Below are 22,733 nucleotides of genomic sequence, written 5' to 3' on the forward strand. Positions count from 1 at the left end.
AGACAGAACCGCCAATTTTTTACTGTTTCAGAAATACCTATATCATACATCGCCTTCAGTCTTTCTAAAACATTTTAAACTACTGTTTTCATGAGAAAAAACACATCTTTATTTTACAGCTCAGCAAATATTCCTCTTGGAAAAAATCATATTACGCCACTGGATTGCTATCAAACAAGTGTCTGTATAATGTTTGCATTTCAACATCCCAGCACAAAAAGAAACGGTGATAATGAACAAAGTTGAAATTTAAATTTTGCCCTATAACTCGAAAAAAAAAAGAATATAGAGGAATGCAGTTGATGGCATTATTAGTTTTTCGGAAAAAGACGACCGTAATTTTCCATGCATTTTTCTCTATCTCTTTGGATTAGAAAGGTTGTAGTTAAGGTATCATCAATTTTGCCCACCCTGTACCTATATATGAACTCCCCGTCGAAATGCTACGGATATTGATGTTTTCCGAAGATGCGAAACAATTTTTCATCGAGTTTTCATCATGTTTTGTCCACGTGTGTAGAAAATTCTCCTTTCAATGGTTTGTTCTTCATTCTGTATTTCGTTTACAATAAGATTGAATGGTTCTACTCAAACACAAATAGAATTTCCGCTCGCAATGCCAACAGAGCCCTTTTGGGATGCTTCAGGCTAGTTTGACATAAGTGGAAGTGGATAATTAATTCATTCAATGTTAGTCAATAAGAATCTTTGATGTTGGACCAAATTGTGATTCACTCTCATGGTATTTTTCCTCTGGAACTATTCGTCTAAGACTCAGAGAAGTGATAAACGTAGAAGAGACCATCTTTCAACACTTTTCTTGAGAAGACAGCCTCTTTTAGAACTTGCAGAATACCAAGTCAAGGTCTTCGAGATGCCACAGGTACTTCAATTTCCATGAGTACAGGGTGAGCAAAATTCGTTGTCTACTGAGGGGATCTCGAGAACTATAAGAACTAGAAGAAAACGGATGACACATTTTCTCTTTCTCTTTTCCAGAGAAAAAAAGAATGGTGAAAACCGTAGCCTCCTGCGATTCTTCGTGCTTGAGTTATCAGCAGAAAATGAGATTTTGATGATTTCGAAAAGTTCTCATAACTTCTTTGTCTTTGAAGGTACAGATCTGAAACTTGAACCTTTTTAGGCACTTTCATACGTACAATCTACTGACAACAGATATTTTCAATTCAAAAATAATAAATTCAATAAATTTTGCTTTTAAATAAACGCCGAAAGTTCGCCTAATGATTCGAAATGAAAAAAAAAAATTGAGCATCGTCAGTGGATTCTACGTGAAAATGTGCCTAAAGAAGGTTAAAAGTCTCAGATCCGTATCTTCAAAGACAAAAAAGTTATGAGAACTTTTCGAAATCGTCAAAATCTCATTTTTTGCTAATAACTCAAAACGAAAAAAAGAATCGTAGGAGGCTACGGTTTTCACCATTCTTTGTTTCTTTTGAAAATAGCTCGGAAATGTCCATCCGTTTTCTTCTAGCTCTCATAGATTTTGAGATCCCCTCAGTAGACAACGAATTTTGCCCATCCAGTACAGTCAAAAGACGTCCACATTAAGTCATTCTAGAAAGGGAAGAATGAGAAAGGGAATACACAACCCTCAAATCTCAAAACAAATAGAAATACCATAAAATACGCTAGAATATGGGAGGTCAGCACCACCAAGTGTCATCGACTCAATAAGGGCGGGGGTGCGAAGGGTGTGCCCATGCACCCTGGCCCCTCTATCTACGCCCATGTTTGCCACAATTTTTGCAACACATTGAGTAGGATTTTCTCGACAACTTGGTGGCAAGCATGCAGTGAAGAACTAGATAGAAAATTTAGAAATTTTTCAGAATATTGTGACTGTATCTAATATTTTATTTTAGGTTTAGGGTTAAAAGAGGCTTTAAAATTAAAAGGACTTTAGGCTTGATTATGAAACCGGCCCTAAGTCACTGCAGATATATGGTAAAACGATAATACCATCACTTCTCCTCTCCAATGATAATACCATTGAACTCTGTTATCAGTAACCATTGTATAAGGACAACATTGTCCTTAAACATTATTATATCCAATGTTGTCCTAATACAATGTTGTGAATTTCACCGTGGCGACATCTCAATTTAATAACGGTAATTACAGATGTTGTCGATTTCTTTTTTGCGAAATCTGTTTTTTCAGGTTAGAAGTTATTTCCTTTTGCGCAGGTAGTAATCATTTAAGTCAAATTGAAATTACAAATTTCAAGGTCTTTAATGATATTGACTTCGCGATTGAGTTCAAAAACTTGTGCATTGTTTTCTGGAATATCTAAGTAACATGCAGATCATCGTGGTGAAAAATCGGGATGAGGTAATCTCAAAATTAATGGACCTCGTTCAAAATATTGCTGAAGAATCCATCTCTAAGAATGGTGTTTTCACAATCGGCTTATCAGGTGATAACAATGACTTTCACGTTTTTCTGCAGCTAAATTACAATCTTGAATTAATCAAGGGGGATCCCTTGGTAGTTTTCTAGCTACTGGATTACCCAAACTACAGGCAGATTTAACTAAGTGGAAATTGTTTTTCTGCGATGAGAGAGTGGTTCCAGAGGATAGTAATGATTCCACTTATGGCTTTTATAAGACCACTCTAATAGGGAGCACCAAACTGAAAGAAGAACAGTTCATAAAAATAAAGCAAGGAGTTTCAGGTGAAAATTGAAAACTGTTTTTTATGGAAAACTATAATACACTTGACATTATCTTTCTTTACATGGTGTATCTTCACCAAATAGCCAAGGAAGCTGCAGAGGACTATGTAAAACAAATGAAGGAGCATTTCCCTGAGGGAAAGTTACCAAGATTTGATCTTTTATTACTTGGTATGGGGCCAGACGGACATACTTGTTCACTATTCCCTTCTCATCCACTTCTTAAAGAAAATGAGAAGTGGATAGCGGCTATTACTGACTCACCCAAACCTCCACCAGAAAGAATAACGATGACTTTTAAAGTTATCAATAATGCCAGAAATTGCATTTTTGCCATGTGTGGAAAGGAAAAAGCACCTATGGTGAAGGTAGGTATTTCATATTTTTTCATCTACAAACTATGCAGAAGTTAGACAAAATTTGGTAGGATTGTTAGTTCATTTTGTTCTCACTGAATCAATTTTTTGTTCCAGAGAATACTGAAAGATAAAGAAAATTTACCAGCAGGTCAAGTCATTCCAACAAATGGAGAAGTTTACTGGGTCTTGGACGAGGGGGCAGCAAAAGAAACGAAATAGTCAATTTGAAATATTTTATTTTTATAAATTACATAGGATTTCTTTAATAAATATCGCTTATTAAAATATTAAGTACATCACATTTCCATAGTCGGAGAACCTTGAAGTCATAGATACAACAATTTTAAATATTTATCACGTAACAATTGTAAGAGAGTGAATGCTGTCATACATCTTTGGTAGGAAAATTTACACACGAATACGTTAGCACGCTATTCCTCGTCAAAATTTGACACATCCTTCACATGAATATAAGACTCTAATCGTATGAAATTTAACTGTATAAAATATCAGTTATTCGTGAAAATTGCGGAAAATTTAGTCTCTAAGTCAACAGAACAACAAATACTTACCTGGAATATGCATATGGATTATTTATAAAAAAGTAGATTTACGTGATGTTATTGTCTATTATATGGGTCAACATATTCAAATAAAAAAGAATTGTATCATTTTGTTATTCCACCAACGAAGGAATGAATGTGAGAAAAATAATAACAAACCGGTTCGACCTATTTCAAGTGTATTTTATAAAAAAAAAGTTTCAAAAAGATTCAAATGAGAACAAACTTAGACAATATGACAAATAGTTAATAATGAAAAAACAGTTGCCTATTCAAACAAGGTTCGCATTTCCAAAATTTACTTTATTCGTGTATTTTCTAGTCACTGGGTAACACCTTTCAAATCACTAGGAATAAGCATATTAAAAATATATAAAACTGTTATAAATATAATCGGAGGCCATCACAGAAAGTAGTCATTCGAAAAATTCCTTCCCGCCTAGATTCTCCAAATTTTGACGAGGTGTTTAAACATATTAACAGCCGGTGAAGCTTATTAATATTTTGAGCTTAAATTAATATCAATCTGTACAAATAAATTAATAATTCATCAACAAGAAAAACGATTGGAGGATATCCTCAACCAAACTCTGCTCTCAGGGCCCTGCCCCAAGAAATGCAATCAATCTCCTAAAGAAAAATTTGTTCCTAGACGAAGTGCTTCATCATGTCATGTTCACACCAAGTAATCTGCTCGAGTACTCGTAAACGACGTAGCTAATACTGACTGCCGGCATTACTTTGATGAAATTCGGAGTGATCCCCCTGTAGAGTCCGGTCACTCCTTCCGTTTTCACTATCCGCCTGAATAGCCCTGTCATGTTCACTGCTGACCCATCCATAGAAGTGTGGACCGCTGGAAAGAAATTGTTCGTTTACTTTTCGCACTCTCAGCAAAGTTGCTCAAACTTTAAGAATGACGTGGCAAGTCTTGAAAGTCCAGACAGCTGGACACAAATGATCACTAATAATTTCTGTAAATTCAACCATAGAAATAAAATACACTGCGCAAAAAAATTAACGCACATTATGGAAATCTCAAATTTATTCTACAACTGAAGGTTCTCAATGATAATTATTTTTATCAGAATTATGCATGCATGCATGCACTTTCAACGGTTTTCTTCAATACAGATGTTTTTTCCCCGCAGGAATAAAAAAAAGATGATATTATCAGATTTTGAATGTATTGGCTCCATTCTAAAATCAGTTGTTCTCGATCAATTCTAGTGATCAATAGTTTTTCTTTCGTTTGATTTTCTACACTCGATCGCTATGCAACGCGAAACACGCAATTTGACCCAAGAGGAATGTGCCCAAGCGGTAGTTTTGCGAGAAGAAGGGTGGACATACACAAGAATTGCAGAAAGGTTTGGAGTTTCCCATACAAGTGTGTCCAGAATGTTGCAGCGATTCAGGGAGACAGGTATGAATGTCCGAAGAGGAGGACAGGGTAGACCACGGTCCACGGGTAACAACTGCCATTCAAGAACGTTACTTGAGAGTTTCTTCGTTGAGACAACGGTTTGCAACCGCTCGCCTCCTTCAAATTCAGCTTGAGCAAACTCATGAGGTGCAAATTAGCACTCAGACAATAAGAAATCGCCTCAGAGAATATGATTTAAGGACTCGTGTCGCGGCAAGAGGCCAAGCTCTTACCCCAGCCCATCGAAGGGGCGAAGGGAGCTTTTGGATTTTGCGAGAGAGCATATCCATTGGGAAGAGGCCGATTGGGAAAGAGTTCTCTTCACAGATGAGTCTAGATTCTGCCTCTACCATTGTGATCGACGTTCCCTTGTATACAGACGTCCACATGAAAGATATGCTCAGTGCAATTTCCTGAATACTATTGGTTTCGGGGAAGGATCGATTATGGTATGGGGTGGAATATCTTTGACTGCTCGCACAGACCTAGTGGTCGTTGATAATGGAGCTATGAATGCTGATAAGTATACAAGGAACATTCTTGAAGAGCATGTAGTGCCATTTGGCGCATACATTGGTGAAAATTTCATTTTTATGGACGATAATGCCAGACCCCATCGTGCGCGCATCGTTCAGGAGTACCTTGAAGAGGTTGAAGTCTCTCGAATGGAATGGCCAGCAAGAAGTCCAGATCTCAATCGGATTGAGCAGGTTTGGGATAACCTCAATAGAAGGCTGAGAAGTTCAGAAAATCATCCAGCTACTCTTAATGACTTAGGAATCCAACTCGGAGAAATCTGGGAAGGATTAGATCAGAACATTTTAAGATCACTCATTTTGAGTATGAACCGTAGTTGCCGAACTGTAATTAACGCAAGGGGTGGAAATACAAAGTATTAAATCACTTATCAGCATTTCAGTATTTTGAAAATTGTTCTTTTCTCTTCTTTCACATAAGATTCGGTGAAATCCTGAATTTTTCTTCCATTTAATGTGTCTTGTTTCGTTCAAAACCTTCCCGAGGGAACATAAAAAATAAGTTATGAAGTCAATGCAGAGTTAACTTTCATTAAAATTGAGATTTTCAGAATGTGCGTTTTTGCGCAGTATATATAAGGCATTTCAGATCAGATGACTTTGACAGGTGATTATTCCTGAAGTTTTTTATTGGAATTCTGCACTGATGACTTATTTCAAGTTTCTTCTTCAAACTAATACACTTACTTGTAGCTTGCAATCTTGTCCTGATTAAAGCTAAGGGATAAGAGCACATCTGACCCAGGGTACTGGAAGCGCTGCCGCAGGCCAATAACAGGTAAAAGCTAGGTTGTTCATCCGAGGCATGCGTACTGAGGTAATTCTTCTTAAGCGTTTCGTAAACAGCAAGATCTATGCCAGCATAGGGAATGATGCCTAGAATATTGGGAATGTAACCTCGATAAAAGCTTTTCGGACCTTCGTTTGTGTAGATCTTGAACGCGGCATCGGCTATGCTCTTATATTGGCCCGTTTTTCGAAGAGCCAACCTGAAAAAAAAAGGAAAAAAGTCAAAAAATGATTCGTGAAAGATTTTGAAAATAACAGGATCATGGTCTACTTGTTTCTACTGGGAAAAATCAAAAATTTGGGAAGGCAAATTATAATACTTCATTCGATATTCGACCAGCATGACGCGAGGTCGCGGAATTTGCTGTACGCAATGTACTAATAAAATCGATCGCTACGATGATTCTATAGAGTGTGCAAATTGTGCCAATAGCTATCACATAAAATGTGCTAACTTATCACTTGAAAGCTACAATAAACTCCGTGAAAATTGTGGCGATAAATGGATCTGTGAGAATTGCCGTCAAGTGGGTGAGAACGCGTCTAATTTCATCAATCGAGAAACACAGACCGCTGAATACCTGCATTCAACAATGGACTTTTCCAAGTTGAGGGAACAAATCGTCGCTGATATCAGTGCTATTTTCTTCAAAGAGATCAACGATTTGAAGACTATCATAACAAACCAAAGTAAACAGATAAAAGAACTCTCATCAGAACTACGTTCATTCAAAAAACAAAAGAACCTTATCGCTGCACCGCATGACAGTAATACACCCAGCAATCAACCGGTTCGGAACATCCCCGATGACTCATCTTTATCTTCGGCATCGGTACCACTGAATGTTACACCTGCTTGCATTCCGGATAAGGAAATTCCAAAATTGAATGAAACCTTGACCGGCGATTTATGTGTAACTGGTGAGAATTCCTCTGAGTGGAGTACTGTCACTAAAAGAAGAAAACGTAAGAACCCAAGAAATTCACCTGCTGTAAACCCTATTTCTCCGAGAATTCCAATATCTGAAACAACGACTGTAACCAAAAAAATTAATAGGCCTCTGGTTGGTACACTCAAGTCGAACATCCTGCATGTAGCACCTAAAAAGCAATTATCTTACCTCCACGTATCACGACTCAGTCCAGAGACGACCGTACTTGAATTGCAAAATTTCCTTAAACAACATATACAGAATGTCTCCTGCGAAAAACTCAATTCGAAACAACCGGAGTTGTATTCTTCTTTCAAGGTATCACTACCTACAGAATACTTTAACACAGTAATGAATCCTGAATTTTGGCCTGAAGGAATTGCTGTGAATAAGTTTTTTATAAAGCGACATCAACCTGTGGTCACAAGCTGAACTTTAAAGCTGATTCTGAACCGCTTCAAACATCCATCGCCAATAATAATTGCCCTGATGCCAAAAATAAATTCAAATTGCTTCAATTAAATGTCCAATGCATTTCTAACAAGTTGGAAAATCTTGAAATTCTTTTCACCGACGAGCGTCCTGATGTCGTTTGTATTTCTGAGCATTGGTGCTGTCCTGAGGCGATCCTAACAATGACCATTCCGGGATACTACCTGACTGATTTCTACTGCCGCCCTTCAAGAGTTCATGGTGGATCTATGGTCTATATCCGAGATGGTGTTCAAGTGAAAGAATTGTGCGTGTCGCGGTTCTCCCAAGAGATGCAGTTTGAAGTGAGTGGGACAATAGTTCTCGTCCAAAAAATCCGCTTGGTTGTTCTCAGCGTCTACCGACCATCCTCTGGAGATTTCGGAATATTTTTGAATGCAATTTCTGCGACTTTGGACTATTGTGGCGGTTTAGCCGATAAAATTTTCGTTTGTGGCGATTTGAACGTCAATTTTCTAAATAATAATTGTCCTAATCTTAAATTATTTATAGATCTACTTGAATGTTTCAATTTGCATATTTCTTCTCGAGAACCTACTAGGATCTTCACGGACATAACAGGCCACACATCCGTATCAAAGTTGGACTATATTCTGAGTAATGTGGACCTGTCCGTCTGTACCACCGAAGTATACGAAGCTCATTTGGGCGATCATCGAGCTCTTTCGCTTGAATTTCCCATTAGTCTCTCGCCGGTGGCCAAGCATGGGTCAAAGTTGGTCAGAAATTTGAGTCAATATAATCTCGACGACTTTGTGTACCGTATATCTGTAAGTGACTTTCGTGGGATGTATGGCGTTCTGGATGTGAATGGATGTTTCGGTGAATTTGCTGACGTGATTCAGACGACATTTGAGGTGTGTTGTCCACTCTTCAAGTGTAATGGTTCTCCTCATCAGCCCAAGAAGTGGATTACTCCAGAGATTGTGACGGCAAAGCGCGATCTGAAGCATCTTCACTGGATGCGTACTAATATGGCCTGTCAGTCCACCTGTGACCTGTATAGGAGTGCCAAATCTTCCTACAACTCCTTACTCAGGACGGCAAAGTTAGATTACCATACTGGATTGATCGAAAAATCCGATAATAAAAACAAAACTGTGTGGTCCCTGGTTAATACTCTTACTGGCAGAGGAAATAAAGGACTTCGGCCGAAGGAGATTTTAGTGGATGGTGTTTCATATGTCGAGGCTGGGGATCTGGCCTCTGTGTTTGCAGATTATTTCTCGACGATCACCCAGCGAACGTTGAGTGTGTACTATAATAACTCTTTGTCGTCCTCATGCACTACATCTTCAATGAATAGCTCAACATTCTTCTTTCATCCTGTGCTGGAATTTGAAGTGATTGATGCAATAAAGTCTCTCAAAAACAATAAAAGCAGTGGAGTGGATTTTATTTCCGCCAGAATTTTAAAACTGATCGGGGCGCTCATTGCTCCACATTTTGCCCATATTATCAATTTTTCAATAAGTAGTGGCATATTTCCCAGCCATCTCAAGAAGGCTATTGTCATACCCATATTCAAGAAGAATGACTTGAACGAAATCGCCAACTATAGACCAATTTCCATCCTCAGTGTCTTTGCCAAGGTCTTCGAGAGGATTGTGCTGGACAGGATGATGAATTTCCTCGATAAGCATCATGTACTTGACACCGCACAACATGGTTTTCGGAAGGGCCGCTCAACTGAATCCGCAGCTCTCTGCTTTGTTGAGTGCGTTTATGAATGCCTTGATAGTGGATTGTTTGTCGCGGGATTGTTTTTTGACCTGTCACGGGCATTCGACAGTCTCTCCTTCCAATTTATAATCGAAAAATGCTACAGTATGGGTTTTAGAGGAGTGTTTTTGAGATGGATTTCCAGCTATCTTGAGGGTAGAACTATGATCGTCAGAGTTGACAACGCATTTTCGGATGAACATGAAGTGAATTTGGGTGTCCCTCAGGGTTCAGTCCTGGGGCCGCTCCTATTCTTACTTTTCATAAACGATCTACCATGCAACTTAAAAAAGATGATGATCGCTGCAACATCCCGCCACGATCTTCTTCGTCTATTGAACATGATCAGAATACTACTGTTCGCCGATGACACCTCAGCATTGGTTACTGCGCGAAGCTTTGACGAGCTACAGAGGTTATGTCACCTTTTAGTCCAGTGCTTTGTTGATTGGTGTCGCTCTAATTCAATAATGATTAATGTTGCTAAAACTGAATGCGTTCATTTCGCTCTAAGATCCAGCGAACACAGATTGGTTGTACGCTATTTGGACGAGGTTATTTCATCTGCGGACCATACCAAGTTCCTGGGTGTCCACATCGATTCCAACTTGAAGTGGAGCACTCATGTCGATTCTGTCTGTAGAAAACTCAATGGCTCTTACTTTGCTTTAAGTAGAGTACGGAATTCACTTCCTTTGCGGTCCGTTCTCAACATATACTACAGTTTGGTGTACAGTCACCTATCATACAACATCCTACTGTGGGGTAATTCATCGGACGTTGGCAGAGTCTTTGTTATACAGAAGAGGATCTTGCGTATGATATTTAATGTTGAGCCTAGGTCCTCCTGTAGACCGGTTTTCATTGAAAATGGCCTCCTCACCTTGGCCTCGATTTTCATTCTCAAATGTTTGATCTATACCAAAGAAAACGAAAATAAGTTCACCAAACTTTCTAGCTTTCATAGCTACAGTACAAGAAACGAAGGATTGTTGTGTGTACCAAAACATAATTCCTCTAGATTCGAATGTTCACCAATGTATCACTGTATCAAACTTTTTAATCACTTACCTAGATCATTGCGAAGTCTTAAGTTGAATGAATTCAAAAAAGCACTTAAAGTTATTTTAGTTAGTAGATGTTATTATTCTGTTGCTGAATATTTTTCTGATTCTTGTGAGTAGTTTTCTATTTCGATTTTGTTTTTTTCTCTGACTTGTCCTATACATGTATTTGTCTGACAGGATTAATAAAGTATTATTATTATTATTATTATTATCTCACCTTGTCTTCAGCACCTCCATGGGGTAAATAGCCGTTTGGCTTATGCCTCCGGCAAGAGCTCCAGCAATGAATCTCTCGTAAATGCCAAGGTTTTCCTTCGAGTCGCCCTTTATGAGCCTTTTCACTTGTTCGTAGGAAGCAAACTTTATCGCAGTCTCGGGTGCAATTTTCAAAACGTTGATACCGTTACCTCTCCATAAACCTTTTATGCCTCCCTCTTTCAGCATCCCCTTGAAACAGTCGAAAATCTTCTGTTTGGTTGGTTGTACCTGAAAACGACAGTTGTTCGAAGTTTTTGAGACAAATAAAATGCTTGCGGAAACGTACTTGGAGAAAAACTTTCAGTCTGTCCAGGGGGGCTGTACATGTACGTGATACGGCACCAGCTATGCCGCCCGCGGCTAGATGGCGCCACCACATTCCTGTCTGCATTTCACTCTGCGTGAAGTCATCGGGAACATTCATGTCCTCCCCGATGTCGAGGTACTGCAATAAGAAGTGCCATATTAGTGGTACATCCTGGAAAGGTTATCGAAAAGCACACAAATTTTTTTCGCAACAATATTTACCATTCCAATGGCGCCATTTTATAATACTGATTTGCCAGTCAGATAGATGCCTTTTTGATCGAAAGTGCTTCGTGGTTTCAATACATTCACCGCGTATTTGAATTCATTGAAAATTGTCGAACCATTAGAAAGCCCATACAATTGTGAAACTTTCTTGTCCCTTGAAAGTTTTTCGAGAAACGCAAGATTTTCGAGAAAAATCCAAAAATTTAAGCAATCTGGCGTTTCATGAAAAATTAGCAAGACACTAGAAACTTTTCCAATTAAATGGGCTTTCTAACGATTCAACAAGGACATTGTGGACCATTAAAAAGTATCTTGGGCGGGTATATCGCCAAAATAGGTAGCACCACGTACCACGAGATCTCACATATCATAAAACTCCTGTACACCAAATTCGGTGATTTTCTCGTGATCGGATTCTGAGATAAAAAGAAAAGACTATTTTTGGGGGCCAAATTCAGGGGGCTGTAACTTTGACAGGGGGAGCCTTCTAGTCTCAAGAATCTGACAAAATTTTGTTGCATTAATTTCGGGACACCTGTATTATAACCATATGTGGCACTCTGGCAGACAGCATTATTTGTCACTAGAGAAACCAGCAGAAATCATTGGAAATTGTATGAGAAGTTAAGAGAAAACACTTCATGAAGATTTTGAAACCTATTTGAGTAGAGGGTTACAAATCTGAACAGAAAAACACATATACAATAGCCATTAAAAAGCAACATTTGAGGCGTGTATTGAAGCCCACCTAAGGGAAGTATGTGGGGTATGCTTATATTTGATTCACCTTATATGTCCCACAAACAAATATTAAATTTATCATCAGGGAACGTAATGATATTTTTATGGCATAGTACACCAAATAAGCAGAAAGCTCATGCTTATGCAATTTTGCAGAGTTTATTTTCACAATCATGAAAATTCCCACTGTGAGTTGACCATGAATAAGTCCCTTCATATTTCTGAAATCAGTAGGGTTATACAAACAAAGAAAAAAGACTGACTAATAGCACAAAAAAGGGGATGATACAATATTCATGATGGTACTTTACTTTTTTTGGAACAACGTGGGAATTATTCTTCTTGAGGTATTCATTATCCATTCGATATCAACCCAAACAAGTTGCATCCGTTTCAAGTAATTTCAAAGAAATTTCGAAACTGACAAAATTCTCAGAATTGTCAGCGAGTTTCGAACACAGAAAAGAGCGAATCCACGAATTTACAGATAATTTCCTTTTACAACGGTCGTAACTGAAACGAAAAATGCACCAACAATTTCTGACTACTACCGGTTCCAAGTGATGAATTCCCGAAATTTAATTGACTCCAATTGTTGATACGAAAAGCACAAATGGAATAATAGAAGCTCTCGCTAGGCCTCCTCGCATATGTGCCAATTAATCTCATTCAGCTGTTAGTATGTAAAAATACAAATTTTTGCGATCTCTATTGTGAGCGTACGTAGTTTCTATTCGTGATTCCTCCGAATAAGTTTATAAATAAATTCTCAACAAGGCCAGGAAAATTGCGAGCCATCTTTTCCTAATTTCAAGCTTTATCGAAAGAAAGCCGGCCTAAAATCTCCACCATTTCCAACATCTTTGTTATAATAATAGAGGCTCAAAATAAAAAAAACTTCCCACGTTGAAGAAACTCCAAAATCCCATTCTCGAACACAATTTGAAACCTCACACCAGTCTTTCAAACAAAAGATCCGCACAAAACTTAGATTCTGGTCAAACGTTATGATAATTTGAGTTATTGTTTGATTTTCCTCGAAAGGAATACAGGAAAATTTGCGCTTTGTCGGAAATGATTCGAAAATGGAACGTGTAATTGTGAATATAATCAAAAGAAGGCGCATTCGGTAATGTATTTGTTGAAAGTTGAAAGAGATTGGTGAGTTCCTGAATAAATGTTAAAAAATTATCGTATTCAAGAGAGCATCCTATCTAACACAACAATAACTACAATTTCATTTCATTGCTTCAAAATTCGAGCACTTATACAGGTATAATTAATAATGTATGAGTATGTAATCACCTGTGGAGATATTCTACTCATCCTATAGCTGATCTCGATTACACATTTTAATAGGTAGATACCTTGACCCTAATAAACTTCCTCTATGCATGATGTACATATTCAGTTGACTAACATAACGTTTGCACTAGCACATCTTATCTTAATACTTCAATTAGAACTGGTTCAATCTGGGAGTCAAATTTGCAGATACAGCAATAAAGGAACCAAGTACTTCCTTTTTTAATCGGGGAAATACATTATACTATATATAAATGATGTTATCTACCATACTAGGTACTTTCGGTTCATTCATAATTTTCAAGGAAAATGACGTGGATGGAATTTGAACGAACTATCATTGCAGCAATCTAAGGAGATTTTTACACCTTTGTGAAAATTAAATTACAGTATCTCGAGAACTGAATTACTCGATCATCTATAATTGATTAACATTCGGGGAATGCTAATAAATTGATGTGACCTCGATTTTATTTCGGAATCGTTCGGGAAATACACAAGGTGTCCCAACGAATATGACACCTATCGCAAGTCAACAAGAGTACTCTCAAGAAATGCCAGTTTTTTTTCTGAAACAACATCTATATCCAGCTGACCAAACCATAAACTTGTCTAAATCTTAGTTCCGTTCCCTCAGTTCCTTGAAAGTTGAACATATACAGAGTAGGGATAAAGTATTGAACTAAAGAAATATCTTCAAAAACTGAATCTTAAAAAGTTATGAAACTTTGGAGGCAAGTACAATTAGGCATAACGCATTTATAACCATCTTTTTTTAAATTTTTTACTCCATTAATTCAAATGTATAGATCAACACCCCATGAAATGCTATTCCTCATCATGTGATTCGTTTAAATTGGACATGAGAGTGTCTTACAAGCGGAATACATTGCAAGACTCTATTTTATGTTTGTCAGAATCCACTGGAGGCTCAATCTACAAGATACGAGGATGTATTGATATCTAGTTAGCCTAGACCAATTCCATGCAGAAAAAAAATATTGCGTTACCATAGCAACGAACAATAACTCATTCGAAGTGTCAGCGTGAAATTTGAGGTCAAAAAAGTAAACCAGAGTTACGCAATAAATTGAAAGAAAGAAGATGCCCATCGAAATTGTGAAAATCGAAAAATTGGAGTATCAAGACATCATCAAGCACCTGTATTTAAAAGGGTTAAGAGGTAAGCAGATTCATGAAGATATGCTTAACACCCTTGGTGATCAATGTCCTTCGAATGCGACCGTGAAAAATTGGACTGCAAGCTTCAAACGAGGTAAATTTTCCATTGAAGATGATGACCGATCGGGAAGGCCAGTTTCTGTGTCAGTCTCCGAAAATATCGATGCAGTTCATGACATGATTTTATCAGACCGTCGAATTGGGCTAAAACGGATATCTGAAGCACTGAATATTTCATACGAACGCGTTCATCATATATGTAGTTCACGTCAATTTGGACATGAGAAAAATTGCGGCAAAATGGATCCCCAAATGTATGAATGTTGATCAAAAGCGTGCAAGGGTAGAAGCAGCGCGTTCCATCTGTGCTCAATTTGAAAACGATGTACACTTCTTAAATCGAATTGTTACTATGGATGAGACTTGGGTACATTTCTACGATCCAGAAACAAAGCAACAATCGATGGAATGGCGACACTCTGGTTCTCAAAAACCTAAGAAGTTTCGTATCCAAAAATCTGCTGGAAAAGTACTTGCTTCAGTTTTTTGGGATTGCCATGGAGTAATCATGATTGATTTTTTGGATAAGGGTAGAACAATGATCGGAGATTACTATTCGACATTACTGACTTACGGGAAAAAATTAAAGAGAAAAGACGCGGAAAGCTATTCAAAGGGTTTTTTTTTGCAGGACAACGCCCCTGCACACAAATCTCATGTTGCCATGCAGAAAATTTGTGATTAAGGGTTTGAATTACTAGAACACCCCCCTTATTCACCAGATTTGGCTCCATCCGACTATCATCTCTTTCCTCAACTGAAAAAAAGTTTAAAAGGTCGTAAATTTTCTTCCAACGAGGAGGTAATAAAGGCTGTAGAGGTCTGATTTGCAGGGCAAGAAAAAACATTTTTTTTAAAGGTCTAGAGACGTTGCAGGTTCGCTGTAAGAAATGTATCCAATTGAGAGAATATGTTGAGTAATAAAATATTTTGACATTGAAATTTTATTTGGTTCTATAGTAGGCTATGAACTTTTCAATATATCTTCGTACTTATGGAGCCAAAAAAGTTGATCGTATAATAGTCAACCTCAGAGGGCAGGCTTTTCCAAAGCATTATACTCATTTTCATAGGCAATAGACACAATACGTAGTGCATTCAAGTTTTCGTTGCGAAATATTCTGCCATGGAAAACACAATCAATAAGAGCAATTTTTCAGAATTTGTAAGGAAAAATACTGAACCGATACACTCTAACAACATAGAGAAGATTTGGATAACCTCGATCGATGTATATGGATTGTTTACCAGACTTCACAACTTGGAAACTTTCTCGCATCGTAGGTCTTCGTTCAGTGGAGTACTAAATAGGAAAAAGGGTGAAAATGAGGAACCTCTATCCAAAAACCAAATATATAGGTACCATAAAGAAAAACTGCGTCCAATGCGACCATGAACTTTCAGCTCACTACGATTGGAGTCATTGGGGATAAAAACGCGTGGCCAAACAACTGAGATAAAGCTTTGATATAAGCACGTGTCTCAAAACAACCTCTGTACCACGACCACCTTGTCCACCTCAACCAAACAAACAAACAAAATCCACCAACATACTACAGGTAGCTTATCTAGTTGTACCTGAACCAGCCAGAAGCTGAAGGCCATCATGCTGCCTCTGCAATCACTCACAGCCAGAACAACACGCGACATTTTCTTGAACGAAACGGCACTAAAAACTACAAACGGGTAAAAGTTCAACAGAAAACCCCGCTGGAGATGTATTATTCGGCCGCATGGTCAAAATGATCCCGAACGTCTGGATGAGATCGAGACGAGAGAAAACGATACGGAAAAAGAATAAGAAGGGTTATCAATAGATAAGACTCATTACATCAGATCGCTCGTGTCTGTCGTCAGTTTTAGATAATGGACTGGGATCATCGCGTACGTAGGTGATGCCAATTCGAATTGCATAAGGGTCTTCTTTTAATAGACTAATAGGATTGACGGACAGGTGGACGTAAGATTAGCAAGGCTTCCTCTTCGAGAAGATTAGGTTTTTTTTTTGAAGTGAATTAAAAGTGAAGCCGACGTTTTGTGAAATGTGATTTACTCATTCGAAAATTGATAGTGCCGAGGTCAATGTTACCCAGAATAGCAAGGTCGATATGTAGAATTGAAAGTGAAAAGGTAAGACTTCAGTTTCTTCGACAAAAATACATTTGAAAGTGAATAAACGCGAAATATTTCAATGGACGATTGCCAAGTTATTTATATGTGAAAAAGTTAATGTGAACACAAGTCCAAAAACGCCAAGTGTACAAAATACACGACCAAATAACGACTTAACATTGTCTAAACTCTTGAAATTCTAATCACTTTTTGCTAAAATAATTTGGAACATGGAATTGTTGCGGACGATGAAAATCTATCAATTAGAAACTCAATTAATTGATTTTCACTACGAGAGTTATTCAACCATTACACGTGTTCAGTTATCAATATAGCATCTTAGTTGGGTGAAGGTATTATTCCTCATCCCAGTGGGGATCATCCAATTGAATTTCTAGCTAAAGTAACACTTTTTACAGAATTAGTTCAGCTTGAGTGGATTTCGAGTAATTGAAATTCGAAATTTTCTGTAACAAAGCACTTTTACTTGATGTACAGGCTGGGCAAAATTGGTGATACCTGAACTACTGAACTTTTTAACCCAACGAGATAGAAGAAAATGAATGGCACCTTACGGTCGTCTTTTTTCGAGAAACTAATAATGCCATCAACTGCATTCCTCTATATTCTTTTGTTTTTGAGTTATAGGCCAATATTGAAATTTGGGCGATTTCAACTTTGGTCATTATCTCCGTTTCTGTTTGTGCTAAGATGTTGAAATGAAAACATTATAGAGACACTTTTTTTATAGCAATCCAGTGGCGTACTATGATTTTTTCCAACAGGTTTATTTGTTAAGCTATAACATAAAGTTGTCTTTTTTCTTATGAAAACAGTAGTTTAGTGACTTAGAAAGAATCGCCATTTTTTTTCCGTTTCAGAAATATATCATACAGCGCCCTCAGTCTTTCTAAGTCATTTTAAACTACAGTTTTCATAAGAAAAAACACATCTTTGTGTTATAGCTCGGCAAAATTCCTGTTGGAAGAAATCATAGTACGCCACCGGATTGCTATCAAAAAGCGTCTCCATAGTGTTTTCATTTCAACATCCTAGCACAAACAGAAACGAAGATAATGACCAAAGTTGAAATTATAATTTTGGACTATAACTCGAAAACAAAAGAAGATAGAGGAATGCAGTTGATGGCATTATAAGTTTCTCGAAAAAAGACGACCGTAATGTACCATGCATTTTCCTCTATCTCGTTGGGTTGAAAAAGTTGTTCAGGTAGTTCAGGTATCATCAATTTTGCCCACCCTGTACAACTACTAACACGCGGTGGTTTAGCTTTGCGATTAGAATTTTAGAACAGTGTGTTTTCTACTGGCGTGCATTTTCAAATACTTTGATACCTTCCCACACTCATTTTTTTCGACTATTTGCAGAAAGTGAAATGAGTTGAAGAAAATGGAGGACGGAAAGATCGTAGAAAAATAATGTTTCCAACTCATGCGTAAATTAGAAAAATGACAATTCTCTATTCCCGAGTGTTTTTCCACTTTTCTGCATTCCAACTAAAATGAGGGGAGAGAATGGTTAAAAAAAAAAACGAAAGGTTGTAGAAAAAATAATGTTGCCAGCACATACGTAAAGTGTCTATCCCGGCATTCGAGTGAGTTTTTCATATTTCATATCTAACAAGGAAATGAGTATTAATCCTCCCAGTCTCCCGTACCATAGTTAAAATTTTTCTGAAACAGTAAGAAACTGAGCAATCTGTACCTTCGAAGGTAAGCATTTCAAGATATGGATTTATATGAACCCACTCAAAACGTTTGTCTGATTTTTTGACCATCAATAAAAACTTTGGATCAACATTTTCAAGATCCAACTTACTGGAAACATCTTTATCCGCATTTGAAGGCATGCAAATAAATAAAACTCATAAAAGCAGCAGTCGAAAGATACCACTCCTCAAGTGTAGTTAAATGCATTTTGAATCCTAAAAATCTGTTATACATTTAGCTTAAAAACTCAAACTAGCGATAAAAACGGTACCGGGCTGCCTATGTTGGTACAACCTTCAATATTTTGAAATTCACATTAGTTAGAATTCTGGTATGACAAACAGCAATAAACATTTAATGATGCATATAGGAAGAGTGCCATAGGGGTTGCTGATCTTCAGAGATTATATGACAAGCTTTGAAATGCATATGATGTGCTGGGAAGGTAGATAGGAGAGTTTGTAGAATGACAGATAGATGAATTCTCTTTTATTTCATATTCAGTATTTTCTCAATGAAACAGTATTTACTGAAAAGTAATGCACAAACATTTCACCATGTATCTGTCCTCCCACTACCTGTAGAATTTCAACATTTAGACCCTCAAGCAAAATCACGCATCTACCACTCTAGAACTAACGAAATGTGAGGTTCTAAAAATATTCCAGATATTTACCAAACTCCGTTTCTTTTCATCATCCGCTTGCTGAGAAAAAATTACATATTCATCAGCAAAAAAAATTCTATACAAAACCTTAGTGAAAATGTTCAAATAATAATGAAAATTCTTTATCTTCACAGGTTAAGATAGTTGAACTTTATACGGAATTCCTGTGAGATAAGATATAAACGAGTCCAAAGTTTGCTGATGATTCGTTGTAGCAATAAAGTCCATATTATTCTCCTAAATTTACAAACACATTTTCATTTGAATAAAACAGGTCTGGCTTATAATGCAACAGCAGGATTATTTAAGAGTTCGACTCAATTTCAAATATTTCCAATATAAAAATATTTAGCAAAAAGATGAATATTCGTTTGTTATATTCTGAAAGAAGAAATATAAGAAATCATGGTTAACTCACCGTAGAATGACGCCAATATTTAATCAGCTGATGTATATCATGGCTAGGGGCAAGCAATAAAAAATCCCTCCATTCATCGAAACTTATATTCAAACTTCCGTCTTGGTCCATCCTGCAAAATTGGTGCATAACAATAAATGTGAATTTATGTTCAATCTTTGCCTCTAAATGCATAAAACATGGAAAATTCTAGTGAATTCTTCCCCTTTTTGTCATATATCCAATTTCTTATAATACAAGAACAATGGATAGATGAAATTGATGGTCAATTTTTATTTCTCAATGTAGTCATGCAAATTTTTGTATTGGTAAACATTCTATTTCTAAGCATGAATAATTTACCTTTGTAAAAGCTTCTTCGCCTCAGCTTTTTCCAATGGAATACCCAGATCCTTAAATGCCCCTGCCAATTCTTCCAAGTCAATCTTGCCTTTAAAAAAACACAAACACAATACATAAATCTTCAGATAAATCTTCTCCTCCATTTCTGAATACAAAAGAACATGCTGTAACAACTCAAATTTCACGATTGCACAACAGGGTATCTTGCAGCACAGAAACTTCACAAAAATCATAAAATAACTGAATGGAAAATTAATATACTCACCATCACGATTACGATCCAAATGAGAAAAGTGTAATCTCAAGTTCTTTTCATGTTCTCTCACATAAATAATGAAGTCTGCCAATGACAAATGATCACCATTGGATTTGGAACTCTTCAGAAATTTCTGAAAAGTAAATGCAATATATATGATTATCGATTTCAAGTTTTCTTAATTCAATTTTTTGTTATACTTTGAAACATATGGTCTATTGTTACAAAAAAGGAACAGCATCATTAGCTATTGATTAATGATTATGGTATCTTTCAGAAATCTCAGAATTGTAAATTCATTCATCACCCCTTCAAATGAGTAACCATTTCCTTTAACCCCTCCCATATGAATAACCTTTCATTTATATTGCCACCTTACTTCCTAGATTTTCAATTCTGATTTTCAACCAGTACTCACCAAAATATAATGGAATATTGTGATTTTCTCATCAGAACTACTTCCAGCTGAACTCAGTCTTTAGCATACACTATGTAAATAAAGACATTTTTCATTATTTGATAAAAAATAAAAAGTCTTAGTCGTTTGCCAAATCTCAATAACTATGTAATGAAGCGAATTATGAAACACTTTTACATGCCATTCTGTCATGGTTAATCAATGCAGAACATTGGAACAGTTCAGATCAATGATTACAGTTTATAAATAAGGTTATCTAACTAACATTTATTTACACTGCATATTACGTAAACATGAGTTGTCAAGGAGGCACAGCCTGTTATACTAAAAGTATGACAATGTTCAGCAGGAGGTAACAAATTATAAAAAAAGAACCCTTAAGAAAGAAATGTTAAATCTACATTTACAATACGAGCAAAACATCGTTGATATCTGACAGCTTCTTAGATAAACCAATTGCAACAGAAACAATCTGGAGCAATCTAGACCATTTCACTTACTAACCTCTGCATAATGTTGGTGAACCCCAAATTTTTTGAGTTCATCAGAAAGGTCGTGTATATCAATTTTTCCATTTCCATCTTTATCCAATTTCTTGAAAAGTTTCTCTAGCCTTTCTTCGTCCTCTTGTGGCAGCTCATGAGAGAAAGTTGTTTTGGGCAAAGTTCCACTCCAATTTTTTATATTAGACATTATGATCCAATTACTTTCAATCAACAGCGGCCAGAACCATATAATATCACGAAAGTTTCAGAAGGATTTTTTGAAGGTTTTCAGAAGAAAATGGATCTCATAAACACCGCATTGCGACTTTTTTTTAGAAAGGCGATCAACCTCTTTCCTTTCATTTCATGCGGATTTCTGGCACATTTCTCTTTGACACATCAGATTTGTCACATGGACATAAGTATGTGCCAAATGACCTACAACTACAATCACCCTCGTTCGAGAAAAATTTCAGATTTTGTGGATAAATTATCATAAAATCTTTCAAATAAATTTTTAATACATTGTTTCACGTTATAATGTTTTTTTTATCTATTTTTCCAGAATGATGGCTCTCAAAGCTTCCAGTTTCTATGGCAACGATGATAAATGTCAAAAACCGAACACAAATCACAAAAATAAACAGAACCTATTCGATTTAAAATAATTTTTATTTTACTTTTCCCAGAATTGTTTGAAAAATAATTGAAAATGCTTGCTGTTCAAGGAGTTAATCAATCTGGTATTCCAGATAAAATGTGGCAACCGCCTTTTGTTGTATTTGAAACAACGTGAGTACAAACAGTATATGAATTTATGTGCATTTTCTCTAATATTATTTTCCTCTTTCAGAATGGGTGAGATCACTGTAGAATTATACTGGAAACATGCACCTAAAACCTGTAGAAACTTCGCTGAACTTACAAGAAGGGGATATTATAACAATACGATATTTCATAGAATCATAAGAGACTTTATGATTCAGGGGGGAGATCCTACTGGAACAGGTAAAGGAGGACTTTCTATTTATGGTCAAACCTTTAAGGACGAAATACATTCTGGATTGAAACACAGTGGAGCTGGAATATTGTCAATGGCAAATTCAGGACCAGACACTAACGGTTCTCAGTTTTTCATAACGTTAGCTCCTACACAGTGGCTAGATGGTAAACATGCCATTTTTGGTAGAATATCATCAGGAATGACTGTTGTACAGAGAATTGGTTTAGTTGAGACAGATAAAAATGACAGGCCTGTGGATGAAGTCAAAATTATACGAGGGAAAATATTGAAGTCGTAACATAACAATTAATTAGTAAGATGCTTTTTTTGTACAAATTTTTTAATGAATAAACTTTACGATCACAATTCTTCAAATAAATTGTGGCTAATGTGGGCTATCAAGTTGCTACAAGTTTTGAATTGTAATGGGTTAATGTGTAGCACAATTTTTTGTGTGTTCAGTGAAAAAATGAAAGTGGTGGGCTGACTTCCTTTTAATTTTGCGATTTTCCGGAAAATACTAGGAATTTTCGTGAAAATATTCACAACAGAAGGAGAAACAACAATGCTGCATTTTCAATTTCCAGAAAAATTGAGACTTTTGTCTTGAAAAATAATTGTGGTCTGCCTAGAGTA

The 22,733-nt window shown here is 36.7% G+C and overlaps 3 protein-coding genes across 7 annotated transcripts; 2 read left to right on the forward strand and 1 right to left on the reverse strand.

Annotated features, from left to right (window-relative positions):
* Nucleotides 1-2,246: 2,246 nt before the first annotated feature.
* On the forward strand, nt 2,247-3,346 carry LOC123322815 (6-phosphogluconolactonase). The gene is made up of 4 exons (XM_044910839.1): nt 2,247-2,440; nt 2,500-2,700; nt 2,785-3,068; nt 3,174-3,346. The coding sequence occupies exons 1-4, from the start codon at nt 2,323-2,325 to the stop codon at nt 3,276-3,278; spliced, it is 708 nt and encodes a 235-aa protein (XP_044766774.1). The 5' UTR covers nt 2,247-2,322; the 3' UTR covers nt 3,279-3,346.
* LOC123322813 (calcium-binding mitochondrial carrier protein SCaMC-2-A) lies at nt 3,279-21,496 on the reverse strand. Of its 5 annotated transcripts, none has more exons than XM_044910832.1 (8): nt 21,114-21,496; nt 20,201-20,324; nt 19,936-20,080; nt 19,594-19,705; nt 11,131-11,289; nt 10,804-11,072; nt 6,272-6,573; nt 3,279-4,478 (listed from the first exon to the last, which is right to left on the reverse strand). In XM_044910832.1, exons 1-8 carry the CDS (start codon nt 21,300-21,302, stop codon nt 4,288-4,290), a joined length of 1,491 nt encoding a protein of 496 aa, XP_044766767.1. In that variant the 5' UTR covers nt 21,303-21,496; the 3' UTR covers nt 3,279-4,287. The 5 variants fall into 5 exon arrangements, with proteins under 5 accessions (XP_044766767.1, XP_044766769.1, XP_044766770.1 ...); XM_044910834.1 differs by having other exon boundaries at nt 19,936-20,023; nt 21,114-21,494; XM_044910835.1 differs by lacking the exon at nt 21,114-21,496 and adding an exon at nt 20,610-20,778.
* LOC123322816 (peptidyl-prolyl cis-trans isomerase-like 1) lies at nt 16,516-22,463 on the forward strand. Its single transcript, XM_044910840.1, has 3 exons — nt 16,516-16,796; nt 21,660-21,886; nt 21,948-22,463. Exons 2-3 carry the CDS (start codon nt 21,807-21,809, stop codon nt 22,393-22,395), a joined length of 528 nt encoding a protein of 175 aa, XP_044766775.1. The 5' UTR covers nt 16,516-16,796; nt 21,660-21,806; the 3' UTR covers nt 22,396-22,463.
* The last annotated feature ends 270 nt before the right edge of the window (nt 22,464-22,733 follow it).

The sequence above is a fragment of the Coccinella septempunctata genome, chromosome 1, assembly GCF_907165205.1.
Source record: "Coccinella septempunctata chromosome 1, icCocSept1.1, whole genome shotgun sequence".
NCBI classification, from domain to species: domain Eukaryota; kingdom Metazoa; phylum Arthropoda; class Insecta; order Coleoptera; family Coccinellidae; genus Coccinella; species Coccinella septempunctata.

What these genes read in the sequence shown, in the direction of transcription:
- LOC123322813 (XM_044910832.1), bottom strand. Translation starts at nt 21,302, where the DNA reads ATGTCTAATATAAAAAATTGGAGTGGAACTTTGCCCAAAACAACTTTC. An exon ending in TTTGGATCGTAATCGTGATG is followed by an intron (nt 20,081 to 20,200) that starts GTGAGTATATTA and finishes TTTTGTATTCAG; the next exon opens with AAATGGAGGAGAAGATTTAT. An exon ending in GACTGAAAGTTTTTCTCCAA is followed by an intron (nt 11,073 to 11,130) that starts GTACGTTTCCGC and finishes TGTCGTTTTCAG; the next exon opens with GTACAACCAACCAAACAGAA.
- LOC123322815 (XM_044910839.1), top strand. Translation starts at nt 2,323, where the DNA reads ATGCAGATCATCGTGGTGAAAAATCGGGATGAGGTAATCTCAAAATTA. An exon ending in TTTCACAATCGGCTTATCAG is followed by an intron (nt 2,441 to 2,499) that starts GTGATAACAATG and finishes GAATTAATCAAG; the next exon opens with GGGGATCCCTTGGTAGTTTT. An exon ending in AATAAAGCAAGGAGTTTCAG is followed by an intron (nt 2,701 to 2,784) that starts GTGAAAATTGAA and finishes TTCACCAAATAG; the next exon opens with CCAAGGAAGCTGCAGAGGAC.
- LOC123322816 (XM_044910840.1), top strand. Translation starts at nt 21,807, where the DNA reads ATGCTTGCTGTTCAAGGAGTTAATCAATCTGGTATTCCAGATAAAATG. An exon ending in TTTGTTGTATTTGAAACAAC is followed by an intron (nt 21,887 to 21,947) that starts GTGAGTACAAAC and finishes TTCCTCTTTCAG; the next exon opens with AATGGGTGAGATCACTGTAG.